Source organism: Lepeophtheirus salmonis, chromosome 3 (assembly GCF_016086655.4).
Source record: "Lepeophtheirus salmonis chromosome 3, UVic_Lsal_1.4, whole genome shotgun sequence".
NCBI classification, from domain to species: Eukaryota; Metazoa; Arthropoda; class Copepoda; order Siphonostomatoida; family Caligidae; genus Lepeophtheirus; species Lepeophtheirus salmonis.
This window is the reverse complement of record NC_052133.2, coordinates 13,047,382-13,063,483: the sequence shown is the minus strand read 5'-3', so window position 1 is coordinate 13,063,483 and position 16,102 is coordinate 13,047,382. Positions and strand designations below refer to the sequence as shown.

General features: G+C 34.1%; 1 protein-coding gene and 1 long non-coding RNA gene across 2 annotated transcripts; both read right to left on the bottom strand.

Moving 5' to 3' along the window:
• Positions 1-6,457: 6,457 nt before the first annotated feature.
• LOC121115410 (uncharacterized) lies at positions 6,458-8,984 on the bottom strand. The gene is made up of 2 exons (XR_005863478.2): positions 8,797-8,984; positions 6,458-8,573 (listed from the first exon to the last, which is right to left on the bottom strand). It is a non-coding gene; the product is annotated as an uncharacterized lncRNA (long non-coding RNA).
• Positions 8,985-11,205: 2,221 nt separating this feature from the next.
• Positions 11,206-14,872, bottom strand: SPoCk (secretory pathway calcium atpase). The gene is given in 3 exon segments (XM_040707969.2): positions 11,206-11,388; positions 11,391-13,564; positions 14,334-14,872. Coding segments are annotated over 3 exon segments (2,682 nt in total). The 5' UTR covers positions 14,720-14,872; the 3' UTR covers positions 11,206-11,266.
• Between the last annotated feature and the right edge of the window lie 1,230 nt (positions 14,873-16,102).

The following is a 16,102-nucleotide window of genomic DNA, read 5'->3' as shown; positions in this document are numbered from 1 at the left end:
CCCTAGGTATCACGAATATATTGTACATATCTATTTGTTTCTGAAATTAAAGGATCTCCATTTGCATACATTTACTTGGAGAAACAACAGAGCGGATGTCCTTCCAGTTTTTTTTATCCTCGCTGTCTCTATTCCAAACGATACCCAAGATCATAATCTTCCTTTTTATTTCACAGAAGGCAACTTTTTGACCTTGAGAAGGGTTCCATAGTCCCATGGGAAAGATGGCAGTTTTTTTTTCTGTTGATAGAAAGGCTCGAAACTTTCTGAAGCCCTTCAATAAAATTTAGTAAAACTTTAATTTTTTTCTCAAGTCATGGCTCAAAATTACCCTCTATTGTTAAAAGGACATCGTCAACGTAGATATCTATCACGTGACTCCATCCTGCTAGCTTTATACCAAATTCACCAAATTTTCTTAAACACCCCGAGCCAGGTCCTCGACTGCAGCAACGAAAAGCAGTGGAGCTGAAGGACAGCCCTACCTGCAACTTATCCTTAGAGTAATTGGTTCGCTCTCCACTCCATTAATTAATATAGTTGATGTTCGATTATATAATAATGCTAGAACTTGATTAAAAATCTTCCTGGGTAGGAGCTTTTTAACAGCTCTAAATATTCCTTCTTGTATAATTACACTCGAATTATCTATTAACTAATCGAACACTTTAGAGAAGTTGATTACATTTACAGCTCTAAATTTTTACCTTTCTGCAACCGAGTCAATATGAGGACGAATATTTAGAGAGACATCATATATTTTCCTCTTCTTTAGAAATCAATTCTGTTAGACCCCAATCCTTTTATTGAGAATATTCTCCATTTGTTCAGTCATAACCACAGACTGAATCTGTACGAATCGTTGAGTACCGTAATAGATCTCCAGTTGCTAAAATTGGAACCATCTCTCGTTTTCAGAATTAGAGATATTCTTCCCTTTCTAAAGGAACTGTGTATCTTATCTTTATTTTCCATCGTTTTACCGATTTTTAAAAGAAAAGGAACAATTTCCTTTGGAAACATTAACTAAAGTTTGCCAATAATTCCATCCGGACCTGGAACTTTACTATATTTATATTTTTGAGTAATACATCTAGTAAAATTCTACTTAGTAAATACATTTTGTTTAATATTCCTTGCCATTTTTCACCTTTTTGGAAAAAGAAATCTTCCTGACCCAAATACTTTTCTAGAATCTAGAATGCAAATAGCTTATAATGTCTTCAGATTTAGTTAGGAATTTTCCATCAGAAACTATTTTCTTGACATTAGGTGTTGAGCTTTTTTTTCATTTCAGATAGAAGATTTAATCTTCTCGACGAGTTCTTTTCTACAATGACTTTGGCCTCAATTTTATAGCTTCCACAACTTCTGTGGCTCTAAAAGAATTAATTGAGTGTGTCATAATCGAAAAGAGCAAAAATTGAATGGATATCAATAAAGATATTTTAACTTGGTTAATCTTGGAATTCCTTCGTTTTACGTATAAAGCTTGTGATGTCATTGTCCGGATTATTTTTGTAAAAGCATCTACTGACACTTCTGAAGGGTAGGTGAAGGAATATCCCTTTCTCAAATAGCTTCTCATTCTCTTCCTGAATCCATCATTCTCTCTGGTCCCTTCCTTTCCTGACCTATTATTTTTTTAATGGATAAGTTCAGTTTTATTGATGAATGATCCTATGCTTTGGGCTACTTTGATGGACTTTATCTTTGTCGGGCGAATATTTGGAGTCTGGCTGATTTTGTTTTCTCTGAAGATTGTGAGCATGTTCAATGTTGTAAAATAAGATGCACTTCCAAGTCCATGTTTGAATTATTTGCATTGCTTTGTCCATTTTTCTTAGATATATTTTCCGATTCAATATTAGTTGATTCCCTCAAAAAAAGGGAAATTTTCTTTCAATCATTGAACGTCAGAATCTTCTTCTCTTGGTTCCAGGTTATTTAGATAAATATGCTTGTTTTGAACGTGTTATTCGGTCTGTAGTTGATTGGTACTACATTATCCTTCCGAGAGTGGTTCCTCTGTTGATTTTAGTTCTGATGTTAATTGCTCCTTATCTTCAACACTAGCATCTCTTTTTCTCGAGCAGTTTCTTCCTGAATTTGAGGACGATTGCTCTCAACTATACCGGTTTCAGGGGTAAAGAATCAGCGATTGTCCTTTTAAGAGCCTGTTCATACTCGTAAGTGTTTAATCTTTTTTCAGTACAATGTTGTTCCATATGCCTAAAATTGAAGCATTTTTGACACTGAAGTTTGACACCAAAAAAAACTTGGTTTTTATTAGGTATCCTTGAATTGGTACAATCTGTGGTATGATTGAGGGATCAACAATTAACTTCACACTATAGTCGCTGTCACACCATGATTCCTTATATCTTCTAAATTTTTCTTTAGCCTTAGAATCGGAAGGGTTTCTCTTTGGGTAATGATCAAAGACTTCACCAACCTGTTTCAGCCACTCAGTCATTTTTCCACATTGATCTTCATGAAAGTATTGATCAATGTAAGTGCTAGTTTTTTTTTATCCACGTTGATTTTATCAATTCATTTAAGCTTGAAAATAACTGTCTTTACAGTTAATGGTTTGCCTTCTTTAAGATCATGGATCCTTCCCCTAACATCAACAGGAAATCCAGTATAGAAGCAGGCTTGCCTTTGGCTAAACCTCGGATTAGGTGATGCTAGCTCGTGTTCCATAAATCAATATTTTACAACAATATCATTGATATCAATATGCTTAATATTATCCCTTTTATAGGGATATATATCACATCGTTACCTTTATCGTATCACGCAACTTCTCTCCTAAATGAAACAGAAAAAAGGGCCAAAATCATCTGGTAGTTAGCCAAATAACTGCTAATTATCTCGCAAGTACTCCCAAACTATCATTGTATATGAATATGTCTCCATCATTTTTATAATGATTTTTATTCATTATTATTACTTATAATACGGCTTAGTAGTATTTTATTAAAAGTGTAGCTATATGATAGCCAAAATTTCTTCATCCAAATAATAATATGGCCAATATATGTACATACATTTACAACAAGGGATCAACCATAAATTGTATTCCTGTCCTTTCGGAAAAGGTGCATAAGTATTCCATAACTCATTACTTCGTTTATTTAAAAAAAAAAAAAAAAAAAAAAAAGAATGTATTATGAAATATCCATGACGTGTCACATAAGAAGAGGGTATGGACAGCTAACAACAAAATACAAAGAATATTTCTGTGTTAGCGAGGTAACGCCGTGTTATATATATAAGTAAGATTCAATTTTATATTTTAATTTATTATTTTTACTCTAATGATAGCACATACTTAAATTATCTTAGATATAAAATTCATTATTAGTACGTAGGTATGCTCTCAGTTCTATTTAACTATCCTTTCTACATTCTTTACCATGATCATATTGTACTAAAACTAAGTAAAAAAAATGTAATATCAAAAAAGAGAGTATTTATTATTTCTTCCAAGTGTAAAAAACACATATCTCACACACAATAAGTCCGAACCTTTATAGAATTTCTACAATTACTTTTTACATAACACATTTTATTTGCAAACTTTATATAATGTATATATATATATATTTGAATTTGTTTAGATGAGGACAGACTTTACATCATTTTATCACTGAAACAAATATGTATGCTTGTTTCGTATGTCGTCATATCTTTAACAATGTTGAATAAGCATTTTGCTTATTGGCAAAAGCTTTGTGTCGTCAATGATTGATATAATATAATAAATCCCTAACGAATCATGAATCTTCTTTTTTTAACTACAAAATGATTTATGTTTATTTTAAGCGGCTTTGGAATATGTAAGAAACGATAAAGTTTAAAAATATCATTCGACTTGTATATGACATTATTTATTTATAGTTTATCATTCTTAATCGATCATTCAATTCATATAAACACTACAGTTATACCTCATATTGAGAGTGTTTTAGACTATGAGTGTCGGTTTTCAATATGCATGATTACAAGAGGTATGTACAGATGAGGTTCTATAATAGAGATCAACAAACTTTGGTAGACTATATTTAACCAAATGTGTCATAATTCATGCAAATTTCTAACATTTTTTGAGCCCTTTTAAAAATTATGCTGCGGTCCCAAGCCCCTATTCCCTTGATTAAAAACCCACAAAGGTAGTGTTGCGTGAGTCACAAAGTTACTAATAGCCTTAAGGGGACATTTTTATGATCCCCTCCTACTAGACTATGATATCTTCAAGTGACTCTAGTCCCTGAACTTAGTAAATAATAGTATTTAGAATGTTTAACAGAAATACAAGGTTATACCATAACGCTTGTACGACTGTTGTTTGACTTCCACCGCCCTTTTAATATTGACGTCGTAGTGTATGAGTGGTTGTGTGTTTTGTCAAATTTGTCTTTCTTGCCCAGTAGTCGATACGATACATCAAATGGAAAATTCCAGTAATAGCGACGTCAAAGACTATGAGGGATTGTGTGCTTTGTCAAAACCTGCCTGTGTTGCCCAGCAGTCAGTACAATACATCAGATTGAAATTTCTAGCAATCCCGATTATATGATAGTCTAACCGTATATTTTTATTAACATTGGGTTATACCATGTTGATATATAACTTCCCCCACTCTTTTTTATATTGACATTATAGTATATATGAGTAGTTGCGTGTTTTGTCAAAATCTGTATTTCCTCCCATTAGTCGGTACAATATATCAAATTGCCAATTCTAGCAATATTGACGTCAGAGAATATAATTCTTTGCGCGTTTTGTCACAATCTGTTTATCTTGCCTAAAGCTTTAAACCTAAAACTATTACTTTATTAATACGTGGATATATACAAGTTTATATTTGGAACTAGAGTTGTTATTTACTTGATTGGTAGACATAATAACAAAATACTGCTTCTGGCGGACAAAATTTATAACTAAGACATTTTTCACCTGTTTATTATTGTTGCCCTCGTTTCGCTAATCGGTTTAAAACTTTAATCTTGCCCAGCAGTCGGTACGATACATCAAATTGAAAATTCTAGCAAGTCCGATTACTTGATGTTCTAACCTTTTATTTCTATTATCCTAGGTATTTAGTAAATTCATTTATTAAGCTCTCAAACTTATAATCCATCAAGGAGCTCATTGACCCCCTCCAATTTCAACTGTTGGTATAAGTCTCCAATGAAAATAAAATGAAAAAATAAAATAAAATTGGGAAATAAGAAATAGAATCATTCCTCATTGAAGCCCCGTTTGTGATATTTTTGAATGCAATCCCTGATGAGACCCTTCAATAGAAATGACTATTCATTACTGAAGTATTATTAAGAATAATATAGAGGTAAAAATTAATACTCCACTATTAATAAATAAGTTTAATAGCCCTAAAAACCACTTGTACCATCAGCATTTTTCGCTGTTGCAGTATGGAAGCTAAAAACTCAGCCGATTGTTTCGATAAATTTAAATCTCGAATCAGGTCATTCAATTCAAGTTGCCTATACAGAGAAGTTTGACCAATCAAGGAACCCAATGTTATGTAATTTGTATCTGCATCTTCTCCATCATCATCATCGACTTAGGTATGTGCTTCCTCATCAATATCTGCTGACTATATAAAAAAGGTAAATTGTCCGAATGAGAAACTGGCCGTATTGCAAAGGAGATGCTAGGGTATTTCATATATCGCTTGTCCTTTATATTGAATCCTTAAACATTTACAAGGCAGAAGTAGCAGTTATCTAGGTGGTTTGTTGGTTCTCTCCAAATCATCGACACAAGTCGTGCATACTATGTGAAGTGCCCATTTTTTGTCTTGGTCTCCAAGCGGTATATCAAAATAAGTAAGTTACACACTCTTAACAAAGTGAGTTATGTTCCGTCTTTGAAGTGATAAAGTGAAGCATCCACAGATTTAGCAGAATATATCTGGCTCGCTACAGCACTTTCTTCTTCGTGAGGATATAGACATGGCTAGATTATACAGCTATATAGATGTGTTCGAATTTCGTAAACAGCTATGATAGTATTTAGAAAAATAAATAATAATCATCACCAAACGTTTACTAAATCTAAATGAGAGCAACACAACAAAGTGCATGCAATGAAAGTTTGACTGGTATCAATTGGATTAACTAAAGGATATATTGATTGCTAAAGGAAAAGCTGGCACACACCGAGTTATATATAGGGATGGGCATCAAGCGAATGCGTGTAAAAATCGGGAGCGAGACATATGGTACTATTGATTAAAGTTACAGGTTTGGAGGATAAAATATCATGTGATTCTACTATATAAATGGGAATCTTCTTTCAAATTACACTAGAACAGTTAATATAAAAAAAAAGTCGAAATTTTCAAATTCAGGAATACTTGAATAAAAACTAATCGCTTATACTTAAGCCATAGCAGTAGATTACTAGTAAATTAATAAGTTCAAGAATTATAACGTATATTTGAGATATTCAGTTAAAAAAGTATGGGTAAAATTAAATAAAAACAGAAATGACGATTAACTATTACTAAAAATATTAATTATAAATTTTAATAGAAGTTATATATAGAAAATCAAACAAATTAATGATGACAAATGATACGATATAGAAGTTATGAATATTAAGTACCATATTACAAATGGATTCAACAAATTAGTAGCGACAAATGTAAATTATACTTATATAAACAAAATATAATGAGGCATTTTTACTAAGAAATAAATATACTTATTATTAATAGATATAAAATCCGTCTTTATCCTATCATACTTCGAATACACTAAAAATACTTAAAATGATCTTAAATAAATTATATATCTACATGTTCGAATCACTGAAGCATACTCAAGTGTTTAACCGAAGAAACGGATTTTAGACAAACCCCTTGCACACCATTTGAAGCTAAGACCTCCTTTGAGACCATTCATACATTTGTTCTCCGTTGTTCGTAAATTCCGATACAACTTAACTTACATCTGCAAAAATCAGGGCTTGAATTTTTCATGAGACGAAAATACGAAAACTCTTCAGATATGTTCTCATAGAGAGCAAATCGAAGAAAGATATTTCTAACTTGATCACCCATCTCAAAAGAGCAGATTCGACTCCTTCCTTGCATCTTTAATTATAATTAACACACACTAGGTACTCGAATCAAATAGAGAGAAAGACATACATACATAATAGGAACACGTGGTATCATTATAGCCTTTTAATGTAAACATCCAATAATGTTAAATATTAGATAGAACAAAAACTTGATGTGAAGGGGGAATTCTAAGTATATATTCGGAATCAACAGCCCAAACTCTATCAGAATACGTTGTTAAAGTTTATGCAGGAAAAAAAATTGTCAACCATTGGAATTTTGGACTCAATTGGCATCCCTCTTCACTGGATTTTAAATTCCTTGAATTTACAATGTAGAGTATGGTCGAAAGGGAGACCAATTCAGTTTCCAGGCTCAGCAAGCACTCCCTGATGGTAGTCGCTTGAGTAAATTCCATAAAGAAACTTCTATTTTTTTTTTCTAATTATATGGAGTAGTCCAGAATTAGAGTCCCATAAACTTGCCACAGCAGGATGGGGCCCCAGCCCCCACTATAAAAGATAGTTTTGATCACTTTTGGGACCAAACCTTCTACTTTTCCCTCCTTCACCTGATCTTAACCTCATTAACTTTGCAATATGGTTGAGTGGGAAGCAAAAATTCCGAAAGACTCACTACATACAAACAACTAGAAATCTTCGCCAGGTTATTCAGAACAATGTAAAGCAAATTAAGCTAGAATGACCACTTGGTAGAACGCAACCTATGTTCATATTTCCTATATTTGATTTTTTGTTATTTGAAAATCTTTATTAAACCTACATAATGAAACTAATTTGAGCTCTGTACCTCAATATGTTCCAAAGTTATAGTTTTATCCATTTTTAAATTTTTTTGCTACTTTAACCTCTCCTAATTTAATGGGCTCTTACTGTGACCAAATAAAATCTTCGTACCAAGTTAGATTAAAATCGATCTGTAACTTTTGCCGTAATCCTGGTGACTAATGTTTTGTAAGTCCTTCTTTAAGACTGTGGTCCAGTCCAGTACCACTTTTCGATCCTTAAAGAAGGTAAAATTGATGTCTCGAGACGTCATTGAGGGTATTTTCCTTTTTTATAATTATTCTGTTATAATAGGTTAGGGAAAAAGTAATTTAGTACTTTTTGCTTTATTTCAATGCTTAAGAAGAAGTGTAACAATCATCCTATTTCAGCCAAATATACCCTGTTCTGTTTCATAACTTTTTTGGAAACGAGAATTCTACTTCGTAATGCCCTTTTTGGTGAAGCCTTTGTCTTTATTGGTAAAAAACTCCGACAACCAATTTTCATAGGTCTCTATTGAGGTCCAAATTGTACCCCCAAGCGCGTTGCCCATAGTCAGGAACAGGTAGTAGTCACTTGGTGCCAGGTACAGACTGTAGGGTAGATGAATAAAAACTTTCCATCCGAGCTACCGGAGCTTCTGGCACGACATCAAATATGTATATATAGACTCAATTATATAACTAAATAAAAATTAATGTTAGTACTAAATTCATTATAATGGAAACATGAATATTTTTGCAAGAATTGTGCAATACTCTTAATAGATATCTAGTATATCTTATGTTTCATAATAATCTATCGACATTTTTAGGGGAAATTCTAGGGACTGACAGTCCAAGGAGTGCACCGAATAAACAAGGACCGACACAACACTTCTGGTCACCGATAGACATACAACATTACCTTTTTTAAACTTCGTTGGTGGAGGCTTTGATATATTGGTCAGTTAAAGGACAATATTGAACATGACGTTACAAAAATAACCTATGTATTTTCTTGTCAGCTGTCGATTCCCTTCTCCCGTTCGATACATCATGGGCTATGGCTATTTCATACTGTATTCTTCTTGATAAATACAATTCTATAATTATGCTCCGTTTCCAAAAGAACAGTTTCTGGTTGATCCCTCGTCGTTTATTTAATATATATGTTGGTCATTTTATTATTTAAATGAAGAAATTTTGGCTATCATATAGAAATACTAATTTATACCTCACACAATATTATAATACAGTATGGAATAAAATCCTATGGAGATTTTAATGTTACGAAATATATATATGGAGTTCAATATAAAAATGCTGAAGAAATAATATGACAGAGATAGTCTGGTGTCTCTAAGTATTTTGGGAGTAATAAGAGATATTTAGCAGTTGGTATGATTGACTTATTTGACATATAATTTCGGGCCTTTTTTCTATTTATTTTCGGAGGATAGGTTCCATGATAAAATAACGATAACCATGTGTTAAATAATATATATATTTGGCATTTTATTATTTCTATGAAGAAATTTTGGCTATCATACACAAATACAAATGTATAACTACTCTTTTAATAAAATTAATATTACTAAGCAATATTATAATGCAGTATCGAATAAAATAGTATGTAGATTTTAATGATTTGTAATTCATATTGCAAATGGTGAAGAAAAATATGAGAGTGATAGTCACGGAGTACATAAGATATAAATGGCAGTTAGTATGATTGACTTATTTGACTAACTGCCAGATGATTTTGGGCCTTTTTTCTGTTTCTTTTTGGAGAAAAGGTTGCGGAATACAATAAAGGTAACGAAGTGTGAACTTGTAAAAACATATTCTCACATCTTCTAAACAAAATATAGTCATTAAATATTTTTTTTGTTAGGTCTCTAATTCTGATTCACCATGTATTGATCAAGATTTTTAGAAACAATTGATAAGACTAAATAGGAATTACTTTACTAGTATGTATGGATCATCCCTTCCTACGAAACCTCTAAAGCTCACCTTCTTTATTTAGTTACTCGAGGGTTCCTTATTATTGCTGTTATGATACTTTGGACTTCTAATAATGCCATTAATTACATGTTTGTGTGTCTTAAAAATTAAAGAAGTATATTTTTGAACAGCAGCAAGTCTTCAAGAGTCCTAATTTCTTCCCCTAATCACAAAGAGGATAAGTATTTACTTAATTATCGTCATATTGGATTCAAGATGTTAAATTATGCTCCGGAACAGCATATGTATTTCCTTTAGTGTTATGGAGGACATCCCCGTCCTTGTAGAGCTCTGAAATAGCCTATAGATTTCCTTTAGTGTGGTGGGGAATACCCCTGTCCTTTTGGATCTAATGACTTTTATGAGAGGAAGATCAAAAACACCAAACTGATGAATCATTAGTTAGAATGGGCAATATCTTGCACACTGAGGTTTTCGAGGAAGAGTTATCACTATTATCATAAGCTCACTGAGATCATTAAGGAGTTGAAATTGTTTGCGTATAAAATACTCGGAAGAATATCGGAGATGATTTGGATCCAGAAATGCTAGCTTCAATCGTTCCGCTATAAACAAAAACTTGTACTTCTTGCGCCAATCAATTTATATTATCAATATAACTTTGAATATTAAATATTATGGTTTATTTATATCATTTTTATATTTTGACTTCCAAAAAGCTAGAAAATTAAGACTGAAGCACATGAACTCATTACAAGAAGGTGAATAATATCTTTCATTAAGGACTATTTAAGAGTTTACATAGTTGTCGTTTCTTATTAATCGAAAAAGGGTGAGCTTCTCAGGTTTCGTCGACTTTTAAAATTTCGCTCGTCCAAACATCTAGTAATTCATGGTCTTACTGAATTTAATTAAGAATTATTTATATTAAAGTCCATTCATTCAATGGCATTTTATAGTGTGCTAATTTTCAAAGGATATAATATATTATGATTGTAGATAGTTAAAGTATATTTGTATCGTATAAGAATATAATATATTGATAGTTGCTATTAAAAATTAAAACAAGTCATAGATAAGAGTCTAACAACAAAAAAGGAAGCTGAATGAATATGGACATTGAATATTTCCACCACTTAAAAAATTAAAAGAACCAAAAGGATATCTACGAAGTAATTTTTCATGTAGACATTGCACAATAAAGTATAAAGAAGTTACCATCACAAACATTCAAAGACACTTAATTGGTTTTTTTTTTTTTTCAATAATAGAAAAATCATTTCTTCAAAACACGTAACTAAATACACTAATATAAAGAAAAATTAACAGCCTTATAAAATATTTACGGATATCCAAAAAATGAGAGTTTTGGTAAATAATTTAATGTATTCCATGTAACAAGATTGTAGAGAAATGAAGCTTTTAATCTACACACCAAATGATTTAGCCTCAGTTCTAACTCTTGAATATTGAGGTCGAGTACCAAATGAAAACAAGGATTTGAGGGATAACCGTTTAGATTCACAATACTTCTTGCCCTCAGAAATGAAAAGACAGATGAAGATAAAATGGCAAGTAAAATAATATCTTTAAAACTTAAGGCCTCCGTTTGAAAGATGTACTGAAGAGGTGGGAAATAAATCACTGCCAATTGTCCTATGATTGAGCCAGCCACAGCTGTGCAAAAATATTTGTTTGTAAAGAACCCAATATCCCATATTAGTCTTTCCTGCGATCGGCAACTTAAGGCATTAAACATGTCAAAAAATACAAAACAAGTAAAAGTCATGGTAGTGTCTCTAGCTGTGATCCTTCCATCCACCATCATTTGTTTGAAGACGAAAAGCGTGCCACTGATAATGACAACTGCTGAGACCAACACATTTTTTATTAGAGCCTTTGTTAAAATTTGTTCACTCTTTTTACGGGGCGGTCGTTTAATGACTTCGTGGTCCACTGGTTCTAGACCTAAGCTTTGAGCTGGAGGTCCATCCATAATGACGTTTATCCAAAGGATTTGCATCGGATTTAAAGGATTGGGAATGTCCAATAATGTACTTAAAGATAAAAGGAATAATGCCGCAATCGAAGTGCTCAGCTGAAATCGAACAAAATTACGTATATTGTAAAATATACACTTCCCTTCCTCCACAGCTCCCACGAGAGTAGAGAAATCATCATTCAATAAAATAATATCTGCTGCCTCTTTACATACATCCGTACCCGAAAGACCCATAGATATGCCGACATCAGCCTTCTTAACGGCGATTCCGTCATTCACACCATCTCCTGTCATGGCTACAACATGTCCATTCGACTGGAGAGCTTTGATTATCCTAAGTTTGTGCCGGGGACTTGCTCGATAATAGACACTCACTCTTTCAGCAACGTTTCTCAAATCAGAGTCAGAATATGAATCAATCTCGTTACCACTTAAGGAATGCTTAAGAGGAGAATGAATATCCAAGGTTTCAGCAATGGACAAAGCTGTCTCCTTACTATCACCCGTAATCATAGATATTTCAACCTTAGACTTTTTCAGCATTTTGATTGAGTCTTTCACTTGAGAACGAGGTGGATCTCTAAGGCCAACAAGACCCAAAAAATAACAAACATTCTTGTTCTTTGATGAGTCCATTATCTCTTCAGAAAAAGCCAAAACTCGAAGTCCTTTACTAGCCATCTTTTCATTACATCTCAAAACTTTACGTATCATTTCCTCACTCATTACGTTGTTTCCAATGTGTGAACACATTTTGATGACATTTTCAAGAGCTCCTTTTGATATTTTGGTCATTGTGTCATCTCCATTATTTTTTTTGCACGTGACAGACATAAATTTACGATCCGAAGAAAAAGGAAGTTCATCTATCCTCCTAAAACGACTACGGACAGAATCCAAACCAAATCTTTGAGCAAAGGTTAATAATGCTTTTTCAGTGGGGTTTCCGATGATTCCTTCTTGATTAATTTCTGCATTATTACAAATGACAGAAGACTCGGTTAATTTGACATCCTCTGTGTTTAATGTTTGAATATTTTCATAGAGACTCACTGGCTCCTCTGATATAATGATGGATGGAGACGCAATGCCATAAACAGACAAGCAATTCGTTGTGAGAGTTCCTGTTTTATCCGAACATATGAAGTCAACACAGCCCAAGGCTTCAACAGTTGGTAGTCGTTTAACAATAGCGTTTCGATTCGCCATACGCATTACACCCAGAGCCAGAGTAACTGTTACAACAATAGGTAATCCTTCTGGAATTGCAGCAACAGCTAAACTAACGCCAACATTAAACATATCCAAAGCGGGACGACCTTTCCAAACACCAATCAACATAATGAGGGCAATGACAGCCAATGAGTAAATACTCAATTGCTTTCCCAGTTTGTCCATACTTTCTTGAAGGGGAGTACGAGGTTTTTCCTCCTTCTCCATCATTTTAAACATTTCTCCAAACTGAGAACTATCTCCAGTAGAGATCACAACACCTCTGCCACGTCCATTCGCAACTAGAGTTCCCAAAAACGCCGTATTAGACTGGGATTGATCAATGTACTTAGAAACGGGCTCTGTTTCACCAGTAAAATTACTTTCATCAATTGAGAGTTCATGAACTTCTATTAATCGTAGATCCGCTGGAACACGATCTCCTACGTTAAGTTCAACAACATCACCAGGAATCAAATACCGTGCAAGAAGAGATGAAACACTTCCATCCCTACAATATATTCAAAAGTACATTATTATAATAAAATGTCTAATTCGATACGAAAAGCAATGTAATTTTCAAATTTTTAAAAATGTCAAAAAAGGGGACTAGACCGTTTTCACTGACGTCATAAATTGCAACATAATTGAAGGACCCCCCATTTTAGAGGCTCAAAGTTGGTACTTTTACTACATAAAATGCACAAATTTCCAATAAACTTTGATAAAACTCCATCAGATGTACTTATAAATTTAAAAAAAGACTTAACACCTGCATTTTATACTACTTGATATCCATGATAAACACTGATATTAAAATTAAATCAAAGTAATATGTACAAAAAATCCCTAAAAATAGTTAATTTGTAAATTTTTGTTTTATGTAGATCGATTAGGGACGAGAAAAAAAGGTTAATTGGAATACAAATATCTGATTCTTTCCTTGTAATCGTTAATTTTTTCTACAATATCGAAATAATATTGTATAACGATGTAGTAACATATTTTTAATATATTTTAGGGTCAGACATATAATAAAATTAGGCTTATAGAGGGATATCATTTTAGAAAGAGTAAGGTCCTTCTATTTGTTGGTTCCATTTTTCATTCAACGGTTCCTTATTTTCCTTAATAATAATGAAAAAGGGATTTCATTGCTATAAAACATGGTTGTTTATGCCCCAAAATGGAAATCAATGATACTGACGTCGCATGAAAACGCTCTATTACGAACTGAACCTGCAATTAAAGTGTGATCAATGTTCCTAGCTTGTATGTACCTTAAACAATGACACGAAGGAGGCAGGAGTGCTCCAAGCCTCTCCAACGTCTTTTCGGAGCGATACTCTTGTACAAATCCAACACTAACAACAATAATGATGGCGAATGAAATGGAAGCCGCATCGTCCAACTGCCCCATCATCACACTGATGACTGCAGATGCCAAAAGGAGAAGAATGAAGGGATTGCTAAACTGATCCAGGTACTTCTTCCATAAGGGACGCGCTGCTTTGACACTAAACTCATTGAATCCGAACGTAGAGCGCCGGACAGAAGATTCGGTGGATGTGAGTCCGCTTGGTCCGGAGTGCAGAACCTGAAGGACGTCATCCGGAGGCAATTCAGCTGCTTCTTTTGTTGATAGGGATCGCATGTTGTTTACCATGGAGTACAATAGTCGAATCGCATCCTCAGATCGGACTCACGCAACTAGGGAGTGTGTCAAATGACAAGTAAGTGGTTGGGCTTGCTTATCAGCTGTCAGTCTAACAAGTAAAGCGGTGTCGTTACTCCATCGACGCAACAGGAACTAAATACTACTCAGAAATGTGGCAATTATCAGAACTATTTATCTATATTTAAAGGTAATATCAGCAAAGTTCAATGTTGAACATGACTCCTCCCATTTCCTCTCTTTCCTACTTCATTTCTTTCCTTTTCTTTCCTTCTCTTCTCTTCCTTCTTTCTTGCTCACTTTATTAGGCCTTGTCTCTCTCTCTCTCTCTTCCTTCTTGAGCTAGATAGAGTATTTCGCTAAAGCATTTAGAGATGTCTATAAAATATACATATAGTATGCATGAAGATGGAATACATAGAGTTACACTGACAATAATGAGCAACAACACGTCGTTACCTTTATTATATCACGCATTCCTCCGAAAAGAAACAGAAATAAAGGCCCGAAATAATACAGTAATTAGCCATAAGTCAATCACACCAACTGTTATACAGGGAGCGGGGATCAAATTGTCGCCTACTTTAAGCCTTGATAACTTGAAGACGACATTATCAAATAAAAAACCGGTTACCAAATAGGAAAGCTAATTGCGTGAGCTGACGATAAGTAGTTAAGTTAGCATCATGATGTCATCGTATGAGGGGATAAAGAGCTATAAGTGGAACGAGGAGCTTTCGAGGTCCGCCGTAGTCATGGCATTGGTTAATAATGGAGGTGAAATCTCCAATTCAACGATTGCTTCAACCTTAGGAGTGAATATACGGACTGTTCAGCGTATCCGTAAGAAGCTAAAGGACATCTGGGATGCTGACGCCACCATAAAGAGGGCAGCCAAGGAGGAGGGCACCGACAGGAAGGTCAGGGACACCGACTTTGTCGACAAAGTGAAGAAGATGGTTGAGGATGACCCTACCAGGTCCATGAAGGCCATGGCGAGGGATCTGGGCTGCCATGAGAAAACAATAAGGGACTTTGTGTCTGAGGATTTAAGATGCAGGTGGGCCAGATCTTGAACAAGCTCAAGCACCCAAAGCAGCCCGGGATGCTGTGGTTTTTCTCTGATGAAAGGAATTTCTGTCAAGATCAGAAGGTCAACAAGCAGAACAACAGGTGGATAGCCACCTGTACCAGCCATGTGAGGAAGGTAATGAAGACCAAGTTCCCTGCAACGGTCATGGTCTTCGGGGTGGTCAGCAGTGAAGGTCATGTTATGCCTCCCCACATGTTTGAAACGGGTATAAAGGTCAATACAGAGGTCTACATGGATGTTATTCAGAAGGTGGTTCTGCCCTGGATCCAAGGGGTGGCCGG